Source organism: Porites lutea, chromosome 12, assembly GCF_958299795.1.
Source record: "Porites lutea chromosome 12, jaPorLute2.1, whole genome shotgun sequence".
Taxonomy (NCBI): Eukaryota; Metazoa; Cnidaria; class Anthozoa; order Scleractinia; family Poritidae; genus Porites; species Porites lutea.
The window spans coordinates 546,544-571,289 of NC_133212.1; the positions used below are offsets into that span (position 1 = coordinate 546,544).

The 24,746-nt window shown below is 39.8% G+C and overlaps 5 protein-coding genes across 6 annotated transcripts in view; 3 read left to right on the top strand and 2 right to left on the bottom strand.

Moving 5' to 3' along the window:
• Positions 1–767: 767 nt before the first annotated feature.
• Positions 768–5,023, bottom strand: LOC140921302 (chitin deacetylase 7-like). Its single transcript, XM_073371295.1, has 3 exons — positions 4,283–5,023; positions 3,665–3,880; positions 768–2,436 (listed from the first exon to the last, which is right to left on the bottom strand). Exons 1-3 carry the CDS (start codon positions 4,947–4,949, stop codon positions 2,168–2,170), a joined length of 1,152 nt encoding a protein of 383 aa, XP_073227396.1. The 5' UTR covers positions 4,950–5,023; the 3' UTR covers positions 768–2,167.
• A 1,250-nt stretch (positions 5,024–6,273) lies between these two features.
• LOC140921360 (chitin deacetylase 7-like) lies at positions 6,274–10,618 on the top strand. Its single transcript, XM_073371361.1, has 4 exons — positions 6,274–6,609; positions 7,685–8,141; positions 8,921–9,139; positions 9,682–10,618. Exons 1-4 carry the CDS (start codon positions 6,379–6,381, stop codon positions 9,945–9,947), a joined length of 1,173 nt encoding a protein of 390 aa, XP_073227462.1. The 5' UTR covers positions 6,274–6,378; the 3' UTR covers positions 9,948–10,618.
• A 1,635-nt stretch (positions 10,619–12,253) lies between these two features.
• LOC140921374 (uncharacterized) lies at positions 12,254–19,833 on the top strand. The gene is made up of 11 exons (XM_073371375.1): positions 12,254–12,554; positions 12,656–12,762; positions 12,952–13,069; positions 13,850–13,903; positions 14,235–14,340; positions 14,774–15,749; positions 16,632–17,149; positions 17,872–18,003; positions 18,287–18,342; positions 18,961–19,059; positions 19,371–19,833. Exons 1-11 carry the CDS (start codon positions 12,516–12,518, stop codon positions 19,500–19,502), a joined length of 2,337 nt encoding a protein of 778 aa, XP_073227476.1. The 5' UTR covers positions 12,254–12,515; the 3' UTR covers positions 19,503–19,833.
• Positions 19,834–20,060: 227 nt separating this feature from the next.
• On the top strand, positions 20,061–22,673 carry LOC140953942 (uncharacterized). Its single transcript, XM_073403323.1, has 2 exons — positions 20,061–21,105; positions 21,604–22,673. The coding sequence occupies exons 1-2, from the start codon at positions 20,436–20,438 to the stop codon at positions 21,837–21,839; spliced, it is 906 nt and encodes a 301-aa protein (XP_073259424.1). The 5' UTR covers positions 20,061–20,435; the 3' UTR covers positions 21,840–22,673.
• A 1,308-nt stretch (positions 22,674–23,981) lies between these two features.
• Positions 23,982–24,746, bottom strand: part of LOC140953941 (tyrosine-protein kinase SYK-like) — a 14,074-nt gene continuing 13,309 nt past the window's right edge. Inside the window, exon 13 of one of the 2 annotated variants that reach the window (XM_073403322.1) lies at positions 23,982–24,234. In XM_073403322.1, the coding sequence (XP_073259423.1) occupies positions 24,135–24,234 (100 nt within the window). In that variant the 3' untranslated portion in view covers positions 23,982–24,134. The remainder of the gene's footprint in view (positions 24,235–24,746) is intronic. The other variant, XM_073403321.1, reaches the window with a different exon arrangement.

Consider the following 24,746-nt stretch of genomic DNA (forward strand, 5'->3'; position numbering starts at 1 on the left):
TTATGACTCACGTCCACGTTACGGTGTAATTCCCGCCTAGTCTTTGCAGAGTATATTTTCCGTGATATATTTTACGGTTGAAGGCTCTTTGAGTTGAGCACGCGTTAGTGCATCCTCGGAGACCCAAGGGCAGATAGTGGGGACGAGGGAAAGTCTAAACGGGCAATTAAAGGGGGCGAGGGAAAGTCTAAACGGGCGGAAAAATATATATGGAACGAAGAAAAGTAAAGAACGGCGAGAAGAGCCCCTGGGGACAATGTCTTACCAGACCAGTTCCAAACGGTCGGCGCCGTTCTGGCTTCTGACTTGTTTTTCTGGCACCAATCAGAAGCCAGAACGGCGGCGACCGTTTGGAACTGGTCTGGTAAGACATTGTCCCCAGGGGCTCTTCTCGCCGTTCTTTACTTTTCTTCGTTCCATATATATTTTTCCGCCCGTTTAGACTTTCCCTCGCCCCCTTTAATTGCCCCTGGGTCTCCGAGGATGGCGTTAGTGTTACAAAGAAGACAAAAATACTGTGACGTGTTTGATCTTCCATTGAACTTTTAATGATATTATCTGAAAAAAACGTTGATGCGTGCGAATCATGCAGATACGAGCCTATTACCCGGAACAAACAACTACCTCTGCTTGAACTCGTGTCGCAGCATTTTTAGACACTAAACAGTTTATTTTTGGATCGACGTCCCCACAAATTTCGACTATCAAATAAGTCACAAATAAATCATAGAAATCAGTTGGCAACAACTTAAGACCGGAAAATGGTATTTGTGATATTTTGATAATATTTAATTTTATCTTTTTCATATAGCATACTATGGTTGCGCACCCATACAGAGTGGAACTTCCACTTTTGCAAGTAGAAGTACCCTGAAATGATGCTAAAATAAACTGGTCTATGAAAACGCCGTTAAGTACGGATTAGTATAGGAGTCACTTGCGCCGGGGTTTGGGATCCTGCATAGCACAGTTGGTTCTCTAATCACTCTCAGTAGTGGAACGAGAACAAATCATTTTCTCACTGCTGTCTAACAGACATTAACGCAAACAAGAACCCGGGGGATGATCTCAGATCTATATTGCATAACGGCGACAGTGAGCTATAATGACACAGTCGGCGGAAAAACAATACTTTTGTCCACGCACCTTATCAAAACAATATTTCAATGCCTATTTCTTATTTTTACAGATCACAATATAAAAGAAATATATCAACCAGTACTACGAGGGCAACTTCCATAAACATAAAGGAACTTTTAACAATTTTCAGCGATATGTCTTACATTAGTACGACTAAACCTGGCAGAGAAAAGAAAAGATTAACAACCTGTTCAAGCACAACCTACAAAATCCGCATCAGTTCTATACTAAATTAATTCGCCATTACAGAATCAAAGAACAAGCGGAAGAGATGGAACATAGTCCTTGCTTATATGTTCTATCAATGATATTATTTGAGATTTTATTCCTCTCTACTGCTGCCAATTATTTCAACATGACGCTGTCCAACAAGAAAGCTCTTGCTACTTTGGACACCGTACACAAATGAACTTAATGTCTTTTAGTTAATTATTATTTGTCAGCTACTTTATTTTCCTACTACGTACACTTATGTAAATATCTTATATAGTGTGAATAAAGAATTGAATTGAATAGTTGAAACATAGTGCACATTACACAGGCAGCACATGAACTAACAAAAATTGACCAATAGTAGTGCCGTCGAGTAGCTATTAGGGACCTTACGATCGGACAACGGCGACGTCCATGAAAACGTCGCTGAAAAATAGAACCTCGCATCCTTTCACTTTTTTTTGGCGATTATTCCAAGGGGCTGAGTTACCTAAAAGAAGGGAATTTGGGTTGGAGCTGAAGAGAGGGGACCGCGCTCACGTCCTGACAGAGATAGTAGAATTTATCGCCTTGCCGCTCCCGTTCCCAAGTAAACTTAAAATTTGGTCATTTCAAGTCTTAGTTATGCAGGGACTGCAAAGAAATGTACAAAAAAGCGTGATGCACTTGAAGAGTTATTGTTTTGCTCATTAAACCTATTGCTTTTTTGACGTTCCAATTGCTGTCGCCGTCGTAGTTTAGTAAGGTCCCTATTTTATTTCTCAGTACTACCCTAAGGATGTTCAAATGTCGCATTATCATTTCCTCTTCCGGTTTAGTTTCCATCCGGGTTTCCAACCCATGGGTAATTGGGTGGGCATGCTGGTGCGCATGTGCTCATCAAGCGCTGTCGGTCGGCATAGTAACATTCTTTGCACTGGCTAGCGGGGCAGGGAGGAGGGGCTGTGGTGTCGCATTTCCAGGGTTTAAAATCTTCAATCTTGTCCAGCGTTGTTGGGTTCTTGATCCACTCAAGACCCTGGGAAACTGTCACAATCCAAACGTCCCCCATCGTGGTCAATTTGCTAAGGAAGGTCTTTGTTCCTTTCGTAACAACAACAACAAACATAAAAAATCAGTCCCTATGAAATTGAAATAATCATTTTCACTTAATGTCAATTACTAATGTGGGCTTCCTGTGAATTATGCTCAGTCAAAATCTTCAGCCCTTTTTTGGCCATTCGGCTGCAAACTTGCAAGACTCTTGAGCTGGAATCATGTGCCACTGAGTCACCGTAGGCTCGTAAATTCCACTGAACTGTTTTGGAACTGGAATGATAGTAAAGCATTGAAAGCCAAAAACTGTGCATAACGCCCATGCTCAAATTTGTTTGCGTTGAGTTAACCCATTCGCCCCTGAACCGCCCGTAACCGCCGTGCGCATCCAGGTCCTTTCTACCCTTTGTGACGTCATCAGTTTTAACGGTCAAGGACAACTTTCTTCGCTAACTTGTGCAGAGTGAAGAGATCTTTCAAACCATACCAGAATGAGCACAATTCAGTCAAGGACACCGGAGAAAGAAGCAAAATACCACCTGACATTGACCTGAAAATCTCCATGAAAATCTTGTTCCATTGCCCACCTACCTTTCCTTTCACCTAATCCTAAGATCCTAAAAGCTTTCCTAAAAACTCTTCCCACCAAAATGAAACCTACTAAATGCCCAGCAAGAGAAAAAAAATGAGGCAAGAAAAGCCAAAAAAGAAGGGAGGAGAGAAAGCGAAAAGTAAAAGAATTTTGCTTTTGCTTTCTGCGCATGCCCGAACTTCGCAAGCTGATATTTTGCATCTGGATCAGAAGGTCGCGAAGTGCACGACCTGTAAACCGGTTTGTGGTAAGTTTTAGCTCTTTATAGCACGACAGTGACCAGGAAACCACTCGACTAGCTTCAAAACGCGTTTTTCGGCAAAATCTCCAGGAGCGAATGGGTTAAATTAATAAAACCATGGAAGCACCGCGAAGCTTACGTAACCTCTACGTTGCCCCGGATTCTAGAAACCTAGAAGTGCTCGTGGATACAGGGGTTCTGGAGTTTGGAATACAGAATTCAGCTCGACAAGAAATCTGGATTCCAAGGACACTGACAAAGAATCCGGAATCTACAGCGTGGAATCTAGAATCTACGAGTGGCTTGAATTACTTTACATGGGAGGAGCTATGATTGCGCTTTGTTGACTCAATTAGGAAATTGATTTATAATCTTTGCTGCTAATGTGGCTATCCTTGCAACCACCCAAGAAAGCCCACAGATACATTATATGTAAAACTAACCTTCAAGGTAGGTGCTATTCTCAAGCCATTCTGCTGAAAGCAACATGAAGAATGGCGCCCTGTTGGTAGTGTAGTGTAATTGGAAATTTGAGTCAAACAGTTCGATGACTTCTTCCTCTGAGGCAGGCGGTGTACAGGAAAGAACGAAATTACAGAGTTTTCCTTTTGTATCGTAATAATCAACTAAAGGTACTTCCCATAAACCTGGAAAAGAATCTGAAGGGAGACGGAAAATAAAGAAAACAAATTAGTGTTCATACGTGCTTTTCTTCTATTCAGTTTATGTGTACCGTTCATCCGTCCATCCTCCATCCATCCATCCATCCATTTCTCCTTCCTTTATCTTTATTCATTTATTCATCCTTTCGTTCGTTCTTTCATGATTGGTCCATCCATCCATCCGCCCATTCATTCATTTATACATTATATTCACTTATCTATTTTATTTATTCATTCGTTCGTGCAATCATTCACCATCAATTCTGTCTTGACTTCCTAATGATTCCTTGCCCCCCCACACCCCTCCCCCTATCAATAACAAACTGCCTCTACATCCACCTGTAAAGGGGCTCATTTGTCCGGGGGCTACTTGCTTCATCAAATAAAGATATTACATACCTGTTGGGCAGGGCTGGATTTCGCATTCCTGCGTTGAGCGATAGTCAAGTGTGTATGGCCATAGGGGTGGATCAATAAACGATTGTGTTGGCATTGAAGACTCATACATGAAGCCTAAATCCTTCAGTACTTTAAACTCCGTGTTACCACCCACTTGGATGTACGGAGCTCGGTAACCCTTCACATCTTCAGCCTTCACGTTTCCCCATTTCCGCAGAATCTCTTTCATTCCTCCTATTTCCTCTTTCTGTTCTTCCTCTGTAGCATTTGCCCACCATGGCATAGGAAGCCGTCGGGAGATCGAATTGTCAGCGATTTCGTGACGTTGACTGTAAAGATCTTGAACCTCACAATAATTAGTGTACTCATGAGAAACAAAGAATGTTCCCGAAATATTGCATCCGTTTGGGTTCTTCAAGCTTCCATCAAAGAGCTTCTCGTAGTCGAAAAAATCAGCTGCATTGATGGCAGCATCACTGGTTACGAAGACAATCTGAGGAATGGAGGACGGGGATAAGTTACCAGGGATTTCAGTGCCACTGCAGAAGCAATCAGGAAGTTTGCAAATGTCTCGGTCGCAGGGTTTTGCAGGGTCACCAAGAACGAATGATTGCAAAAAAAGATTAAGTGCGACAGCAAATGAAACAGCAACGTTCAATGAAGACATCGTGACTTATGACACACTTCCACCAAGGTGATGTGTTCTGCGGCCAGACTTGTCTTAAGCTTTATAGCATATTTATCGCTACCCCTGACCTCTTATTTAAATTTAGTTGACAGAGATTACGACATCTTTCTAAGAAACTTATAATTAGCCCAGGTTACTGAAGGTTAAGCCGGGCGCTGAAAACTGCTGAACTGAGCAACTTTAGCTTTTAGATGCCACTAGATCTTTGTTGCTTTTGTTGTTACCACCTGTCAATTTTGTCTCACAATTTTGTACCATTTTTCTTTTTCCACAAAGAAAAGCAACCGAACATTTTTTTAGTCCGTCTCAGCTCAATATTCGAAATAGAAGGTGCAAGACTAGGTACAAGCCGGAAGTGACGGTCACCATCCATTTTTTTTTTTTTTCAAAAAAAGGTCGTGTCTTTTATCAACCTGTAACTTAACATATTTTCACAGTATTCTTCCAAAATATTTTTTGTTTTGTTTTGTTTTGTTTTTATTTTTGCAAATGATTATCAGTTTTCCTGCGTGGATCGATGGAGACGGACCGGAGGAGACGTCCTTGGAGAGCCGTAACAAAGCGTTCTGTGATTGCGGTACGCTTGCTTGATAGGCGATATCAGTTGCAAGGGAAAACGGCAAGGCAGAAGAGGAGAGTACAGGTGGAACCACCGACCCGCCATTATTATACTTGCCAGCTTTGTCTTTTACCCGAGAAAGCCAGGATTTTGTAATAAAGGACCCAAACAGATACGAAGACGTTCTGAATATTTCCGAAGATGTTCCCAATTGAGTGCCGAAGTTCTCAAGAAAATAATAATCTGCCATAAGGACTTCTAAAATAGCAGATGAGCATTCACATGGTCGTTTCTTTCCTTCCATCGATTCTAGGTTATTTTTATTTATATATTTCTCGAAATGCGTCAGCTAATAGCTCAAAGCATAAGACTCACACACCCAAGGCGGTGCGCGCGTGATTATGGTATTCAATCGCTGAAAATAGGATGTTACGAAATTACAAAATTCCTGAGACCTGGATCATCGTCTATTTGCACTTCCGCAGTGTCACGTCATGCCCAGTAGAGTTAACCAAACATTACGTGTCTTGGTGTTACTTTTACTACGCACTCACATATTTCGAGTAAAAATAGAAATTGAATTAAAGATAAACACTGGCCTCGTTTAAAGGAAAAATAGCTTATCGGTTGGAACTTTCTACCTCTAGAATATATACCCCACCCTCCTCCCCACTGAGACCGTCCGAAAGGACCTTAACGTGACATCACCCCGCACGCAAATTTCCCCCAGGGAAGTTTTCTCCGAAACAAGGAAACAAACTAAATAGCACAAGTCAGTGCTTGTTCTGTGTGGATGAACTGTTTTACTTGAAGCAAAGAAGAGCATCGCAGAATCAAAAGCCGAGCAGAATGATGAATCGGCCAGCAAATGTCGCATTAGCTTTACTCCTGTTTTGTGTAAGTGGTACAACTGGAGCAGCAGTAAAGCGTCGAGGTCTTGGACCAGCTCAACCGTGCTCGCCAGATGTTTGCAAGCTCCCAGATTGTTGGTGCAGTGGCACAGACATACCTGGAAACTTGCAGAAAGAAAAAGTACCCCAGATGATCATGTTGTCTTTCGACGATGCCGTCAACGGACAGGTAAGTTAAATTCTCTGTAGGGCTTAATTACGAAAGGTGAATACAAGACACTGATTGCTCAGGTTTTATCCGTGGCAGATTTGCCAATCGTTGTTGTCGTTTCGTCTCTCAAAGTCAGCGGGAGGGAAAAAAAATGGAGAAAGAAAACATTTCCGTGTGGATAGTCTCTGGAAATTTGTAATCGAGTATTTATTTTGTTTTTATTCAAAACGCTTGCTTTCAACGATATGCATGCAGGAGTGTACGTCACTCGGTCTTCAAGCACTGGTGAGTTTATTGACACCGCCGGGCTAATTCTTTTCTTGACATCCTGACCTGTAACTAAGATGTAATCACGTTCCAGATTCCCTTCTCTCTAATCATGTTGCACAATTTGTTTCGTGGGCAAGATTTCGTGTCGAGTTCGTGAGTCCGTTCTTTTTTTTAGTCTTGTTTTCCCAGTGCGGTACTGATTTGCCTTACACATAGTGCTTTACGGATCGATGCAGGTGTTGGAGATGGAGAGAAAGGGTGAAATCGGAGCAAAGGGCGCTCTAGGGGGAAATAACGCTACCCCCGTAATCAGATGGCACCACAGGAAGCCCAAGCGCAATATAACGAAAAACTGTTTGAAAGCGAAGGTCCACGCAACGCGTAAATAAAACTGACTGGTTCCTCTCGCTGGATCTCTAATTAAAGAGATGCTGTAGCCAGACGTCATTTGATGTGTAAAATGAAACAAAACTGAATGCAAGGCTGGCACTACGGCAAAGGGCTGATTTATTATAGGCCAATAATTAGCCTTCCTCAGGGCCAGACTATACCGAGAGAAAATATTTTTTAACGGCTCCTAAAATTGCAATGTAAGGGTTTGCATAGGAAACTAACTTACGACAAATGTCTAAACTAAAACGGATAAAAGTCATCAATGGAGTATAAATTTTGTTACCTGGTGTCGCTGGCCGTCTTTCTCCTGGGAGTAGCACAGAAACGCCCTACTGGCTATCAAACCTGCTTTTAAAATTGATCCAAGGTCCTACAGATTTCATGTGATTAAAGTTTGCCATTGGTTTAGTTTAGTTTCATTTTGTCACAGGTCAATCCCTATTATAAAACCCTGTTTGGAGATGGAGTACTAAAAAATCCAAACGGCTGCAAGGCAACAGCGACTTTCTTCGTCTCACATGAGTATACACAGTACGAAATGGTACAAGCACTTTACCATAACAGAAGCGACATTGCAGACCACACCATCTCGCACAGGACACCAACTTCGTGGTGGAAATCGGCTAACTACAGCGAGTTGAATGACGAAATAGCCGGACAGAAGGAGATACTGCGGAAATGGGGTCAAGTCAGAACGGAAGACGTCGTAGGGTTCCGTGTTCCGTTTCTACAGATTGGTGGAAATACTATGTTTCAAGTTCTTTATGATAATCACTTCCTCTACGATTCGTCCATGCCAACGGAGAAGTTTATTAACCCTCCTATGTGGCCGTACACCCTGGAATATCGATCAACACAAGAATGTGTTATTCCACCTTGCCCGACTGGTAAGTCAGTTTTAACCCCAAATATGGGGCGTTTACTCATGACGTAACGGCGCCATTTTGGCGTACTCAAACAGTTCAAACAGTCGAAAGAATTTGCTGAAAATCAGAGCTTCTTTCTCTAAAAGAAAGATTTCATAGTTTAACTACACTAACATGGCCCCGTGAAGTTATGTGCAGGTCATTTTTAACCAGTTCCTAGGCCCCCAAACTTCGAAGCAGTCGATCCGTTCCGGATGATCCACTTGGTGCGAGTGGAAAAGTGGGACCCAGTCCCTATCGTCTCTACCCCGCGAGCAGAGGCCCTTCTTGTCTAAGAAGATCGAAGGGCCTCTGCTCACAGGGTACGTCGTCACTGAGATGTTGCCGAAATGAGAGGTACGGGAGCTAAGCAAACTAAGGCCCGGTTCAGACGCCGAACTTTTCCCGAACCGAAGCTAATGCATAAATTATTATAACGTATTTTGTAAGCAGTTAGACTGAAATGAGCATTTTTCGCCCTTTGAACTTAGTTCAGCTGCAATTAAGATCAGCGTCTGAATCAATTCAGCCGGTTCAAACAATTTGTGTCAGCCTTGATTCGAATTAGGTTCGGCTCGTGAAAAGTTCGGCGTCTGAACTGGGCCTAAGCAAAACAGTTATCAACAATTTTACGGCAATCTCCCTGCCACCAACATCATCATCACGACCAATAACAGCCGCCAGACGGCGTTTATATAGTTTTTTTTTGTGGTTGTTGTTTTGTATGGATTTCACTAATTTATTAATCATTTATTCAACAGATTCATTCCCAGGTCTATGGGAGGTTCCTATGATTGATTACATAGATTTAAAAGGTAAACCGTGTAATATGATCGACGGCTGCTCGGCGCCAGCTAATGAGCCGGAGACGTATGAACTGCTGTCCAGAAACTTTGATAGACACTATTACTCCAACAGAGCACCATTTCCCATGTTCATGCACGCTGTCTGGTTCGCGAAATATCCATATACACTTTCTGGTAAGTCAATGAAATATACTCTTGTTTAATGAGGAGCGAAAATATATTTTTTTCCTTGTATAAGCAAAGATCATTCAAGGCTTATTGAAGCTGGTGATTAAATTACTCTATAGAGTGACCGGCGGAGAGCCCTTCTTAGTGTCATATTTTGTGTCTGAATTTGCAAGAAAACATTTTTTGTAATCTTTCCATGCAGTGTCTTTTTTTAAAAGTTACCGACATAATCACGCAGGAACGCTTGCAAAACAATCTTTATGAAAACGGATTTCTCAGCGGTGCCTTAAGGTGTTCTATCTATAGTCCAAATTGTAGGGAAAGTTGTTTCAGTTCTTTTACTGAAAGCATCACTGAAGCATATTTCTCTCCCCACTCTCCCCTCGGATTCGCAGCTCCTCTGCAAAAACTTTACTTGCGCTAACAATCCCTCCTGCTACGCAAGCTACAACAGAAGAAAATGTCGGAATCATAAAAGGTGAACGACTTGTTTAACGAAAAGACCTTATCCTTTTTCTGCGGTTTCTTAAACCTTTTTGTTTTTGCAGCAATGAAAAAGTTCCTTCACGATAAGCTCGCTCAGGGAGACGTGTGGATGGTCGGCATCAAACAAGTCATTGAATGGATCAAAACACCAGTCAGCCTTGACGACATCGAAAATTTTTCACCTTGGAAATGTGACTCCCCTCCCCCACCCCCTGCTTGTAGCACTCCCAACGTCTGTAGCTTCCCCGGTGATTCGCATTACTTGTGGACCTGTACTCGCCCCTGTCCTAAGCATTATCCATGGGTTGGAAATCCGGATGGAAATTGACAGAATGAGATGAGGGTGTGTCCCGGCCGGATGCACTGTTTCTTTCTTAGGCAATTTCATTTTTCCAATGAAATAAAATCAGGAGCCATAATCGGGATAATGGCTCCTGATAAAATGCTCCTATTTGCTCGTATGGAATTCATCAGTTCGTTGATCAAACCGATTATATATAGGTAACTGGGTAATATTTGAAATCAGAGTCTTGTCTTTATAGTAAAATTTACTCCTAGTCATAGAGTATGTAGGACATTGAAAAAGAAAGTGAACTTCGTCTTTTATTAGATTGGATCCACAAAATGGACAATGCCTATTATTCTTCGTAGTTTGATTGTATCAGCCTATTTCTGTCATTAGTTTGTGATTGCTTATTCGTAGTTTTACTAAAGCCCTTCTCCTCTCGCAGCTGTTCCTCTTAAGTCTAAGTAACTAAAGGTGGTATGATCTATAAAATTCAACTTTTTGAGAATGTTGAAGGGTGTTTTGCCAAAATGAGGTATATTCCTGTTTCATTCAACTTACATAGCTTTTTACCACGGTGATATCTAGTAAATCAGGGTTAGAGTCAGAAAGCTTAAAGTATTCTGACATATTCATTAAATGAAAGTGGAACTGAGCCATTTTTGTCATTACAGTGTAAGTCAAATGACATTAAAAAAGCTTGTTTGACGAAAGATTCCTCATCTTTACACTGTATATACAAAATGTATTTGAGAATTTTTTGATCGATAGTGATATTTAAAGGAAAACGACCAAGCTCTGCTCTACAAGCTATATTAGAAGCTTTGTTGTTTACCTCCGAGTATCATGTACAAAATTGAAGGTGTGCCTTCTCGATTTGTGAGCCGTCCCAGGTCTTAAAATCTGGTTTGGTATACACACCCCAAATTTCGCTGTTATTTGTTAGAATAGTGGAGATCGTAGTATCAAATATTTTACAGGCGAGAGCTGCTTTTAGTTTGCTAAGATTCGTGTGTCTTCTCAAATTAAGAGGGCATGTAAAATTGTCAAGTTTGAAAGCCCCCCACCATACAAACGTCTGTAAAACTTCGCGTCTTTGAGAAGCTATATTCCTTCTCTCGCTTAAGACGTTTTACTTTCAATCTTGGCAATTTTATTAGTTGTAAGTTTTCGAAAAATCACTATTTTATTAATTTAAAGGCGCTCTTTCCAGCGGAGTTGACGGTTTTGCCCTGACTTGTCCACGTCAAAAGTTAAAAAAAACCGTCGAAGGGTATCTTACTCAGTTTTTTTATACTGATGAAGACTTTGCTAAGGCTTCCTCTTCCGCGAAATGAGTTTCAAGAACAACAACAACCATCGAAGGTTTAGTTTTGTGGGTTTTAATACCGCTTGAAAAAGAAGAAAAAACTCTATAGCCCAGAGCACAATCGAAAATTCCGTCGGATAATAGTCCGTTCTCTTCCCTCCCCTCCCCTCCCCTCCCCTCCCCTCCCTCTCAGTCTCCTTCACGACTGTTGTCACGTGATCAACTTTTGGTAAACGCGAAAACAGTTCGCTTTTGAAAAATTTTGTTGGAAGACGCTGAAAGAGCATATTAAAATTAGGTAATATGAGAATTTTCAACCGTATATCTCAAAAGTAGCGATTGCAACAGCCGCTAAAAGTTAGAAGCATTTGTATGAGAAAAACAACTTTTGCCACCAAGTCACGCTTGCATGGTTTTCCATACAAATCCTTGTAAATTCTAAAATTTTTTTAAACTGTCGTTTAATCTTTCTCTTGCGCATTTAAGGGCTCAAATTGTCTGTTATGAATTGAAAGGAGATTTGAGCCCTGTAATGCTTAAGAAAATATTTCATGACAGTTTTGAAAATTTCGAAATTACAAGAATTTGTATGGAAAACCATGCAAGCGTGACTGGGTGGCAAAATCTCATACAACAAATGCTTCCAACTTTCGGCGGCCGTTGCAATCGCCACTTTTGAGAAAAAGCTGAAAATTCTAAAGTTACCTATTTTTAATATGCTCTTTCAGCTTGTGCTGACAAAATTTTTCAAAAGTGAACTGTTTTTCAGGTTTACCGAAAGTTAATCACGTGATCAAGTCATGCAAAGAACCTATTGGCACCGGTACACCTGACTTTCCCCCTTTTTCATTACAAGTTTATAACATAATATTGTATTTTCTTGTGAAATTTTTAACATTCAGTTCATTTTTTCAAGAATTGCCATGCAAGTCTGAGCATCAGAAGCAATGAAACAATTTTAAAATTTCACTTATTTACCATCGTCGTTTCGTAAATAGGTGTTATGAGCCGCTTTAATCTTAAAATCTGCTTGGCGGACTAAAGTTGATCCTTTGAGTAAATATTTGAGCCCTCCTAGGAATTTCATTTTTATTAGACTTATTTCCAACCAATCAAATCAGGTTTTTCTCAGAGCACGACTGAAATGACGTCACCAGGACGCGTCACGTGATTAACAACAGCAAGAGGGCAATAAATAAATCCTTGACAACAGTGATTGAAACGGAGTGGTCTCATAATAATTTCCCTGTTTTCTTAGCTAAAAGATGACCGGTTTTGATTAGATCTGACTTTTGCTAAACATGTCGGCTCACAGCAGTCTACAACGACTACCAGACGAGGTAATTGAAGTTTATCTTTAGCTAAAATTCCCTCTAAAGTCCGCTTGTATTATCTGTTGTGAAATTGATCGAGCACATGCATTTCGTACTTTGTTTCATAGTTGGCCGATTTACACATATTTGTCGTTCCCTTGGAGCTGTGGCTGGAAAAATATCGAACAGCGTTCAACAATATTGCGCTGGAGTCCGTTTCGGCTGGTTTTGTCAGGTAATTTGCCGTTTTGCATGGAAAAAGTAAGCCTAATTTTAAGCTGTTAATGCCATACAAGATCCGTTTTAGCGATGGCAGACATGTTAGGCTTGCTTGTAATGTTATTTCCTGGGGCTATTGTATTTTTAATATTATGTAATGGTGGTATGAAGCATCACATCTTGAACCTTATCTTTATATTTTTAGAGTACAACCATATATTTCTCTCAGCCTTGTTCGAGATCATATTGAGGAGCAGTTAGGATCGGAGGTAGTGCCAGAAGATTATGTTTTTCTTCGTTCTGTCGGTCGATGTATGGCCGTGGTAAGTTTTTACAATCTAGACAGATGAAAGATTTATTTTATAGTATTGTTAAAGCTTTTAACAGAAAGGTGGTTTTTATTTCATGGGAACTAAGTATTATTTCACTATTGTTTTTCGGAATAATACATCGCCCTTGTCTTCCTTCGATCGGTTTATTAAATATCCATTTGCTTCAGTTCGTAAAGTAGTGGGAAACATCTGCCAAGCGAGCAAACAATAACGACGATGGTTTTAATTTACTTTTTGGATAGACTGTCACGTTTTTATTAATAATTGAAGTGTTTTCTCCAATCTTCTCTGTGCATTATTTATAAAAGAAACAATGAAAGGTTATAGAGCTGTTTTCAATGCACGTCATATTTTCTTTTCATAATTCATGCTACAATAGTTCAGTAATTTCCTTTTCTTAATCTTCATGTGACATATGTAAAAATTTCCCGCAGTTACAGTAATTATACTGTGCAAATATATGTGTTTTAACTAAACTAACGTTCGAATTCAGTCAGTGATATTACATTATTCAGTCGTAATATAAGTCATTGTCGCTTATATCAAGATATAGATAGTAACTGATATTATTATTATTATTATTATTATTATTATTATTATTATTATAATTATAATTATTATTATTATTATTATTGCTGTTATTCTTGCCTGGTGGATCAAGGCAGTGCTCTAATATTATTGTATCCTGTTTATCTTGGTGGTGCCTTGGTGTAAATTCATTTAGTTCTTTGAAGTCTATTTTTTAACTTTTTTAAAATTACATCTTTTTAGGTGAAAGAAAATCAAGAACGCTTTCTCAAAGCAAAAGACTTTTTACCACCTGTGGTAAGGATGATGAAATAGTTTCTCTTTTATCATTCAAGGGTGGCATTATGGTGACCTTCTAGAAAATCAAGTGTTTTAGAAGCTTTTCACCCAGCCTTAACGTCTTGTCTTCTTGCCTTGTTTTTGTGAGTCTTGGATTTTTGAATTTTACTTGACATAATTTCTTGGATTTTTAAGCCTGGTTTCAGCAAACCTTAGAACGTCACACATACACCTTATTTTTACTAACTTAGCTAACAGTCTGGAGCCACTACAGACATGTTAAATTTGGAAGGATTATTTCTACAATTTGCCGAAAAAAAAAATTAACAAAAGGGATTACTTTTTTCAGTCATATACACCAGAGATATTTATTCTTCCTGCTACACATGACTCTGTGGCAAAACCAGTGGAAAATGCTGCAAACACAGTAATACAGACTCATGGAATGACAACAGGTAATATCATTATAGGAATTAATTTGAGAGTGTATCAATGAAGTAACACTGTATATTATCATGAAATATTGTTTTCATGTCACAGTGTATTTACACTTGGTAGAAATATAATCATGATGTTTGGCCTCGTTCTGTATAGCCCTCGTCTGGCAACAAAAAGGAATTTATATTTGTCATCAGACAGTACGTGAGGTTATGATGGTGAGGATTGGTCTCTTATGTCAAGTGCAATGGCACTTATTGTGAGTGGTTCTTGTTTCTTGACAAAATTTTTCCATCTGGCAACTGAAAAAAAAATTCAGTCATCTCTTGGCACACGAATAAAAAAAAGGTAATTTCAGATCCTGATGTGCCTATAGCTAGATCATTGTGAATGGGAACTGCTCAAAACATTCCTTTGTTGTGATTACAAGTAAGTATCATTCTTTTTCAGCGGGAATGGCATCAATGCAGCCTCAACATTTTCCAAGTGTTCCTGCAGGATACATGCAGCAACCTCATGCAGACATGCTGACAGGTGGTTATTCACCTGGCCAGCAGTCTGGACGAGTGGATCAAACTTTTCGCAGGAGCAGCAGGTCTTCTAAGTCAATGTCTGAAGATGAAGGTGGCAGTGACGCAGATCAAGAAACTGGTGACAGGTACCAGTCTTTAGATGAAAGGAGAGGCGGAAATGTTGGGGAGGTGACAGGATTGGATGAGAAGAGAAAGAAAGAGAGAAAGGAAAACATGGATGAAAATGAAGATTCCACAGAACGTATTTTGTCCAAAACAAAGAAGCAAAGAATGCAGAAGAAAGGGAGTGATAGCTCATCTGGCAGCAATCAGTCAGAAGCAAGGACTGTTAAGTTTATTCAACCTGAAGTTTTGCAAAATTTACCTGTTCCTGGGCAGAATGGAGCATTAATTTCCCCACCTACACCTATTCCTTCAGGGCGTGTCATAGCTTCTCCATTACCTGCTCAACAGGATAAGTTGGCAACAAGTGGCCCCAGAAAGGATAGTAGTTTTGATTATCAAAATAATAGTGATAATAGTAAAACTGTGGAATATGAACCTGTGCCAGACAAAAAGAAAAAAGGTGAATCAAAAGCAGGGAAAAAGAAAAGGAGAGATCGCTCCCGTTCTCCTTCTCTTGAAAGGAGTCATCCGAAGGAACAGGAAGTTTTGAAAGGAGCTGATTATCCCGGGATTAATGAAGAGAATTTTGAAGATGTTAATAGTTCTGCTGTTTTTGGTGAAGTCACAGTAAGTCGCAGGGAAACACCTCCAACTTTAATTGAAGTCGAAGAGAGATCTAAATTTGTTCAATTTCCATCACCTGCAAAAGGTTCAAGAAGACCAGTTACACTTGACGAAAATGAATTGGGATTTGGAAATCATCTTGTTAATGGATCACATGATATCATGTAGGTGGTTTTGACTGGGTACATTAGTAAGGGTTTTAGTGAGAGAAATCCAGTTATGAGAGTGTGCGCACAGTTAGTAAAGAGTAAGGTTTGAAGGGTTGCACAGCATAGAGACGGGCACATCAGCTATTTATCCTTTAAGCCGTGATATCCACATATAAATTCTCCAAACTGATCTCTATACATTTCCTTTAAGAATGAGTTAAGAGAATTTAATAAAAGATCAAAGCATTTACCCTTTGGTGATCATGTTATCAATTCTCATAATGTTTTCTCTTGGTGATGTATGGATATTGTTAGGAGAAAATTGATGTTGGTCACTCGTTTCCTAGTGATAGTGCATTTTCTTGGTGACAGTACATAAGACTGGGCGTTTCTTTTTGTGATGCAGAAAATACTTTAAGTTTGCTTAAATTTTTTTTTTTTGGTGTAGGTATTGTTCCTTGTCTTTTCAATCTTTTGTATTATGTCATTTGGTGACTGCACCTGTCTGTGACACCATTGAAGAAACTACAAAAAGATTCATTGAAAGACACTGAACAGTAATCACACCACCAAACAACATGCAACCAGTAATACTTTTTGCAACACCTCAAATAGGGGTAAACATCCAGTTAATCCAATAAAAAGTAGCCACCTTTTAAGCTTTATTAATAAATGTGACTCAATACAGTCAAACCTCTGTTTGCAGCTTCCTCTTATTAATAGCAACCACTTATCCAAAGTAACTAGTCCCAGTAATCATTTTGGATAGTCACCTGCAGGAGTTTTGACTGTATCTAAGTCATCTGGTGATTGCAACTCTGAATGTCATAGTGTCCCTAGCCTCAGTCTTGCTCGTTAAGTAAGTTGATTGTTAATTCCAATGTTTGTTTGTCGCAGGGATGATGGATTTGCCGAAAGTAATGACCCAGGTGTTGCAGTGCCTGATGTCAATGATTATGGTGTAGCTGAGAATGGTGATGCATATGATGAAGCAAATGTGAATGAAAAATTACAGGATAATAATGAACAAGCTGACGAAGATGGCATCAAGAATGTCAAAGACAGTACCAAGAAAGTTAGCAGAAGGGGAAATACCAATGTTAATGCTTCTAAAGGAAAGAAAGTGGCAAAAAAACCGGCAAAGAAGCCTACAGAGATCTTGGAAGACAAATTTAAAATACCTCAGATACCCAAGGTGCCGACTCCACCTCCCATGACATACCTAAAGAAAGGAGATAAAGAAATGGAGAAGGACACAGCATCAGCGAAGGACAGAAAACGTCATGAGATTGAAGAATTGAAGGCAGAGCTGAGGAAAGCAAAGAATGCCAGGGTGGATATGGAGAAAGAGAGAGAGTCGAAAGTCCGACGGGCAAAGATGTTACAGAATCAGATGTTGCAAAAGAGAAACCAATGTATGTATGCATTAATTTGTTAAGGTTGATGCCTTTGAGATTTGGCTTTGTTAGCATTCCCAAACTTCCCATGGATGCCAGGCCAGCTTGTTGTAATTACTGTAGGCCTGCATTATTCCCTTTACCCACTCAACCCATGAGAGTTGCACGGTACTACTGCAGGCAGCAGGCTGCTTTACAAAAGTTATATGCCCTCTGTGCATGATCTTTCGAAACAACATCGTGTGGTTGGGTCTAGCTTTTACATGTACATTCCCTTTGAGTTGCCAAGGATGGAAATAGGGAGACAAATTGGACTACAGTCGACTCTCTCTTAACGGACACCTCTATAAGACGGACACCACTGTAAAACGCACACTTATAGTTGTCCCTGCCTTTCTTTACTCCCTTTATTTGACTTTCTATAAGACGGACACCTCTCTAAGACGGACACTTCGTGCCGGTCCCAAAGGTGTCCGTCTGAGAGAGAGTTGACTGTACTGCTTTAACCTCCTTTAATCTGATAAGGTTTAATTGCATGAAGATGACATGTTGAAGTGCTACATGTAGCTCTTTTTTTAAGTGAATCTTGGGTATACAGGGCTAACGGTTGTCAATTATCAGCATTTCAGTGACTTTTTTCAGTCAGTTTTTTAGTTGGTAGCACTAAATATTTACATTAGAATTCCCAGTGCATTCTGTCAATAAAGTTTTATTTGAATAACGCCTTATTCTCTTTATAGCCAAGAACATCTGGAAAAAGAAGTTTTTTGAAGAGAAAAGGAAGACCGGAAGTTTAGATGACCAAGTGAACCGACTAAGGCACGAAGTTGATGTGCAGCACAAAGTTCTCATGTCGTACTTAGAGAGCAAAGGTATGGCTTGATCAAGACGTTTTTCAATATAAAAATATATGAAAGGGTTTCTTTAATGTATTTTACATATGTAAATCCTTAATAAGGGCGCATTTATCTACTTTACAAAGCAAACTGGAAGGATGAGATGGCTACAAATTGGGAGCAATGGAATGGGCCGAGCCTTCACCACAGTTCTAGCGTTTTTGGAATAAAACTACGAGAAAATAGGTTAACAATCTAGGGCAAATCATTAATCACTTCTTGTTTTATACATGATTTCATTGTGGATCTTTTTTTATAGAGCGCGAGGGTAACAAAGGAGGAGGCGGAGGCGATTACAAGTCACCATCAGAAAAGGTAAGCATTTAATATCTGTACATTTTTTTTGCTTTTGTTTTTTTCTTATTCAAGTCTCTAGTTTGGGCCAGTGAATTTCGCCTTACCTTTTAGCGATATTGCAGCTTACGAGTAGCTCCTAAAGAAGTCACTTGCTGGCAAATATGCTGATTGTCGCTTTATACATGAATGACGTACCAGCTCCTTCTGCTCAGGTTATAGTACCCAATGCCCAAAGGACGTTTCTTCTGGGATGGAAACCTGATTACCGTGCCATCACTCATCACACAGTGCATTCACAATCCAACTCAATGCGGCCTTATTTGGGCTTCCCTAACCACCTCGTCAAAGGAAATATCTACGGCAGTCACTTTTCAAGTCTCTGAAGTCTCAAGTTTCTGTCGCGTGCCTGCATCTTTCCCGCCACCTCGTTCCCAGTCTTCTGTCTCTTGGGAACGAGGTTGTGGCATCAGGTGACTTTCCCAAGGCTCTCCTTACATCGAGGACCTGGGCTAAAAGGTCGCGCTTGCTCCCTGAACCTTTCTCCTGGGGTTTGAAGTCTTTGAGGGAACCTTGTTGGTGTCTACGAACGACCCTGTCCAATGTTATATTTACTATGATATCTGCATTTATTTCTAGACAAACCAGCGCATGTCCCTTGCTCGCTTACAACACGAAGTTGAAGAGCTTAGACGAAGAATAGAAGAATTGAAAATGAAACTGACAGTTGAAATGAAGGTAAACGAAACTGATGTGTTTTTATTTTGTTTCTTGTTGATTGTGGACGAAAAGAAGTTTAAAAATTCAGAAGGAAATAAAATGTAACGTCCGCTAATAATAATTACTCGCTCTGATAAAGTAGCGCCCAGACGGCAGCTTATGAATCTTTTTACGGGTGATTAGATTTAGTTGATGAAGCGAAATTTTTGTGTTTCAGCGCATCCCCCACTTACCCAACACCCCCCCCCCCCCCCCCCCCTTAACCGGGTCAGTTGATCAGTTTCGTTTGGATTTGGCCCACCATTAATTTGTTGTCTTTTCTTTCTTAGAATCGTGACGCAGCACAGAAGGAGTTGAAGCAAATACGACAGGATTTGATGGAAAAGAAGATTAATTTGACGCTTACTAAATCGCAGAAGAGCTTAGCAACTCTTGGAAATCCAGAAAATATTGCGGTGTAATCTTAGTGTAATTTATTATGACCGTGCGTTGAATTAAGTAATTCTGAAAGTTATATTTAAGGCATGCAACTAACCGAGACCGAGTTATTCAAACTCTAGTTTTCTGTTGTGAAAGTAGAATTAATCTTTAAAAGACTAGTATCTTATTATATTCATAAGTTTATTTAACCAAATTAAAAGGAACAGGAAACAACAACAATAACAACATATCAGCAAAATGAAAATTTAGCGATGGTTTAGAAATCCGTTGCGGCTGTAAAATATGTCAAAATATGAAATTTTTTTTTTGTAATAAATTATTCTATAAAATAAAACTGTTATTTGGATTTGACTTGATTTGTACAACCTTAATTAAACTGTGACCGAAGAAGGGAGAAGTGGTGAAGAATAAAATCATTTCTTTTTTTAAAGAAAATGGCCACTTCCGTGTTCTGATCCAATAACTCTCGCACATACCCCCGCTTTGAGAGTCCTTTGAAACATAGGCTTAGGGTAACTCGGAAATGGCCTCTTACTGTAATCTCTGTTATAAAACATAGTTAATCTTCGTCACCCTTGTTGATAGTGTATTGTAAGCACTGGCCTAATAAGCGAACTAATTTCTTCAGTTTGTGAATATATCCGAGGTCCCAAATCATGCATAGCTTTTTGTCTATTTTGCCATACATTATAATACCGTACCTTGCTTTTATCTCAGGTCAATAGGAGCAAATCGTACGCTTTTTGAGAATCAGATCTTGATCGAGATTGGAGGATATTACGTAAATGGCGGATTTGTATAAACGGAAGTTGCGTAGTTTGCGCTTGTAGGTGTTCTAAATTCAGTAAACTTGGCAAGCGCCCAAACCCACTGAGTGTTTAGATAATATGTGGAGTTGATTTGTCGCGTAATAGTTGAGAGTTGAAACTTGCTGGTAACACGTTTGTTCTCAAATGAATCAGGTGGGGATCAATGCAGTCGATGAGCCTTTGAAGCCACCGAAAGTTGGAGATATTCAGTTTATAGGGGGAGAAAAAGAAAAAGTCCAAAATGGTGCTATGAATGCTGGAGAGAATAGCAAGTCTTTTGGTGAGCAAGTCAAACATTACGAACGAAAAATCCGAGCATATAACAAGTCCAAAGACAAAGCAAACGAGGGAGAAGCATTGAGCAGCTTAGGAATACTGTATTACAAAGCGTCAAAGTTCTTCGACGCAAGAAGCTGTCATGAAAAACACCTCAATATTGCAAAGTCACTACAAAACAAGCGCGCGGAAAAGAGAGCGTATTGTAATCTAGGTTGTACCTACCGACGCATCGGCGACTTAGATCGCGCCGTCGAATGTTACGAAGAAGGGCTTCGACTTGTGAAGGAGCTTAACGATAAACTAGGAGAAGCGAAACTTTTAAATAATCTGGGAAACATTTTCGAGCAGAGAAATGACTTTGATCAAGCTGTGTATTATCACCAGAGGAGACTACATGTTGCGAAAGAACTGAAAGATTTGGATGGAGAAAGCAAAGCTTGCGCTAGCTTGGGGAACATTTATCATCTTCTTGGAAACCTCAGAGAGAGCATAAACTATTATGAAAAGTTAGTTGCATGCCTTAAATATAAACTAGGTAAGTGAAGAAGGGAAAATAATAGAATATCTCAACCATTTTCTGACTATATTTAATATGCAAATTCTACCTTTGTCGAATTCTGCTTTGTCGACAGGTAAGTAGCCAGAGGTCATTAATTTTTCATATCATTTATAAAGCAGAGATATTTAGAGTGTATCAAACCCTCATAAAAATAACCTGTCTTTAGTTAGTACCAACGCACGAAAGGCCACAATTGAATGCAATATAATGTTCCGTGTTAAAGAAAAAGCCTTTGAAACACGGAATAAAAGCAACGTGAAGGGCTGACTGATAGAGTAATACTTTAAGGACGTCACTCATTTACATTCAGACATATTTTGACGGTTTTTTTCAAATTACTCGGCTTTCTGAAGTTTGTACTTTAATTTTTGGGGTTTTCATATGTGAAAAGTTTTGGCAAACATACAGCAGAGTTAATTTTTAGCAATGAAAAAGGATGAAAGTTAACTTGTTCATGTCTAATTGCAACAACAGCAGTGCAGGAGCGAAAAGCCAAGAGCGATGGCGGCGCAGAGACTGGTTCTTCCCCAGGAAGCTCATCAAGCATTACTCAAGAAAAATCCAAGAAATCGCCAGCGAAATGCGAGGACGATCGCGACGAACGACTGAGTAACAGCAGTAGGGGAAGTGAAAAAAGCGTAAAAAGCAACGGGAGCAGCGGCCGTAAGGCATCGTCAGTTCACTGGAAAGGAGATAGTTCAGTTGAATAACATAAGAGATCAAATAGGGGAAATGCAGCCTTTGAAAAAATGTCGGTGTTAAAACACCAGACTAAAGAACTATTACAGGAAACGGCAGGTCAATCAAAAGCGTCCATTTGAATAGTTACACTACAGGCACTGTAAGTTGTAAGGCGGGAGGTAATTCTGGAAAGTCTTGGATTCCGCTTGCTCGATCCCATGCTGTGGATTCGGGATAGCTTGTTAGTGGACTTTGGATTCTGGATTTAAATCGTTAGTAGGATCCTGGATTCCTAGCGCTGGATCACGAATCAAAAAATATTCTTAAAAGAGGAAGGGGGAGTCGGGTAGAGTTAAACTAGAAATAAAATAGTCACTAATAACTTCTCTTAGTTGTCTTCTTAGCCCGCGTAGAAGGTGCCGGTTTTCGGAGCTTCACTTAAAAAGCGAGCGGTTTACGTAATGATCATCGTCATGATCATCGAACGAAGAATGATCAAAAACAAAAAGCAAATTGCGAGCTTGTTAAATTTTATTCAGATAACCTAAAGGTCATTATCAGAATTTTAATATATTCATTAACCATTTTATACCTACTGTGGTACTAAATTTGGTTAACACATATGCACTCATAAACCTTGCCACTTTAAGACAGGAAACTGGGGCCCGTTTCTTGAAAGTCCCGGTAGCTTTTCCGGCCCGAAATCAAATATTAAAATCAAAATATCAAGAATAAAAGCGCGGATCCTGGCTAGCAAACTATTGCATTTTGTTTCATTAACTGATAGTTTTATCATGTTAGATGCCAAGCTATTGAAACCTCTATCTTGCATGTAAACAACAACAGCTTTGCGGGCCTGTTAATTATCGGGACTTTCGAGAAAAGGGCCCATTGGGACAAAATAGTTTCGCAAAGACTTCTGGGATCATTACTGGGGACGCGCCATTTTTGCGCGCCATTCAGCCAGCTATTGGCCCGAAGTCTTTGCGAATGTTAACTCGGTACAGTTTCTTTCTCGTTTCTAAAGTGCCGAATATAGCGATTACAGATGCTGTTATGGGCACTGAAATACTTCATAATCTTTCTGTCCTGTCTTTTTACGTTGCATATGCAATACAGAGTGTAAAAAAGCTGAGTTTTAGTTTTAAGAACAACAAATTTACATCTTTTTATTGCTTCTTAAGTCTTTTTTTTTCCACCTGTAATTTTGCATCCGAGACTTCCGTATAGACCTGTGTCACGCGGCGGCCATTTTGTCTCAGGTGATTTAAAAAGCTTTGTTTATGCACGGCTAACCTCGTTCTCTCTACGAGGCTAGCCTTGCATAAACAAAGCTTTTTAAATCACCTGAGACAAAATGGCTGCCGCGTGACAAAGGTCTATTGGTAAGTTTTGTTGTTCCTTTGCCAGGGAAATATGCAAATTGAAAACATTTCTGTCACGTGCTATTCACGTGCTGAACAATCAAACGTGCCCTTTGTTTCGATTGGCTTAAAATTCTGTAAGATCAAGTGTCAATCACGGGTCCACTTTAAAGTGAACCTTTTTTTATCTAAAACTATTCAGTAAAAGAAAGTTATGAAATACTTACAAATTTATGTACAAAGTTCTAATTAATAAACTTTATTCTAAGTCTAACTGTTGTTGGGGGTAACCAGTAACCACCCAACGAGAAAACTACTATTACTACGTCTATTATTACATTGTACTTTTTAAATTTTAACTCGATGAGCTTTGGTTATCCTGAGAAACTATATCTTGGATCTAAAATGAAATTTAGAGTTTTCTTCTAGGAGCGAAAGAGATTTTTCTGGACGGGGGGTGGTTGGGGGGGGGGCGGGGGTTTGAATGATTACTCAAAGGTAAAAATGTGTCGTTTCTACGGAATTTGTACTTCGAACTCTAGCCTTCACACAGGCATTTCGAAAACTATGGCCTCACAAACAGTGGTGTTAGGCAGTAATCAAAGGCTATTTCTTGGTAAAAAAAAAAGTAAGTAAGTAAGTAAGTCAACAGCTATAGAGACTGTTTAAATAACAATATCACTGCTCATAATACACACAGGGAAATGCGGTTAAAAGTAAACGTGACTCTGTGTTGATATCTATTACGACCGATATTGATACTCGACTCACAACGTCGTTCTCAGGCCTTCTCGAGGTTAAAAATGGCGGAGAAACTCCTGGAAATGAGCTTCCGTCGGCCATTTTGAACGCCAATAAACGGTAAACAAAGTTGACAACGGGGCGTTATACACTAGCACTGGAAGGGTAGGGAATATTCTTTTACATTGAAGTTGGGTACGTTTGAAGAGAGGGCTTTCACTAAAGATGTTCATCCCCGTGCCCATTGTTATTTTTCAACTCCATCAGAACGTCTGCAAGTTCCTGAGCCAGAAATCTAAAAGTCGGCCTGTTCTCTTCACTGTGGACAAAAAAAAATCTGGTTGGTGTTCTGGCCAGTTATTTGAGAGGGAGATGACTTTATTTGTCTTGCGTTAACTTCGAACAGTCGCCTTTCTCTCGAAGGGCCGAGCGATGAGACGCGTATAGTTTACCCATTTGACTTTGTCTCTGAGGACTTAACTATCGTTGAAATTCATGGGTGGTTATATTTTGCATTGCTATGCTTTGTGATTGGTTGAAAATTTTGCGCCTTCTTCTTAACCAATAAGAAATAAATAAAAAACAATCGTTACTTGCACACACGCGTTTTCCCGCACAAAAGGCCGCGCCGTATATGGCTTGCCGCGGCTACATGCACTTGCTTTGAGATGTGATTGGTTTATTTGATTTTAAGCTCGTGCTGTGAGTGATGAAAATGACCGAGATCAGGTTTTATGAGCCCGCCAGACTGAGCACCCTCCCCAAACCCTTGTTTTCACTAAAACCGCTGGACGGCTGGACGCAAACCTGGTTGAGGTCATTGTTATCTGA

Coding starts and splice junctions, on each gene's coding strand:
- LOC140921360 (XM_073371361.1), top strand. CDS start 6,379: ATGATGAATCGGCCAGCAAATGTCGCATTAGCTTTACTCCTGTTTTGT. Junction 6,610..7,684: donor ACGATGCCGTCAACGGACAG/GTAAGTTAAATT, acceptor ATTTTGTCACAG/GTCAATCCCTATTATAAAAC. Junction 8,142..8,920: donor TATTCCACCTTGCCCGACTG/GTAAGTCAGTTT, acceptor TTTATTCAACAG/ATTCATTCCCAGGTCTATGG.
- LOC140921374 (XM_073371375.1), top strand. CDS start 12,516: ATGTCGGCTCACAGCAGTCTACAACGACTACCAGACGAG. Junction 12,555..12,655: donor TACAACGACTACCAGACGAG/GTAATTGAAGTT, acceptor TTTGTTTCATAG/TTGGCCGATTTACACATATT. Junction 13,904..14,234: donor AAGACTTTTTACCACCTGTG/GTAAGGATGATG, acceptor TACTTTTTTCAG/TCATATACACCAGAGATATT.
- LOC140953942 (XM_073403323.1), top strand. CDS start 20,436: ATGAATCAGGTGGGGATCAATGCAGTCGATGAGCCTTTGAAGCCACCG. Junction 21,106..21,603: donor ATGCCTTAAATATAAACTAG/GTAAGTGAAGAA, acceptor TTGCAACAACAG/CAGTGCAGGAGCGAAAAGCC.
- LOC140921302 (XM_073371295.1), bottom strand. CDS start 4,949: ATGTCTTCATTGAACGTTGCTGTTTCATTTGCTGTCGCACTTAATCTT. Junction 3,881..4,282: donor AATCCAGCCCTGCCCAACAG/GTATGTAATATC, acceptor GTCTCCCTTCAG/ATTCTTTTCCAGGTTTATGG. Junction 2,437..3,664: donor GAATAGCACCTACCTTGAAG/GTTAGTTTTACA, acceptor TTGTTACGAAAG/GAACAAAGACCTTCCTTAGC.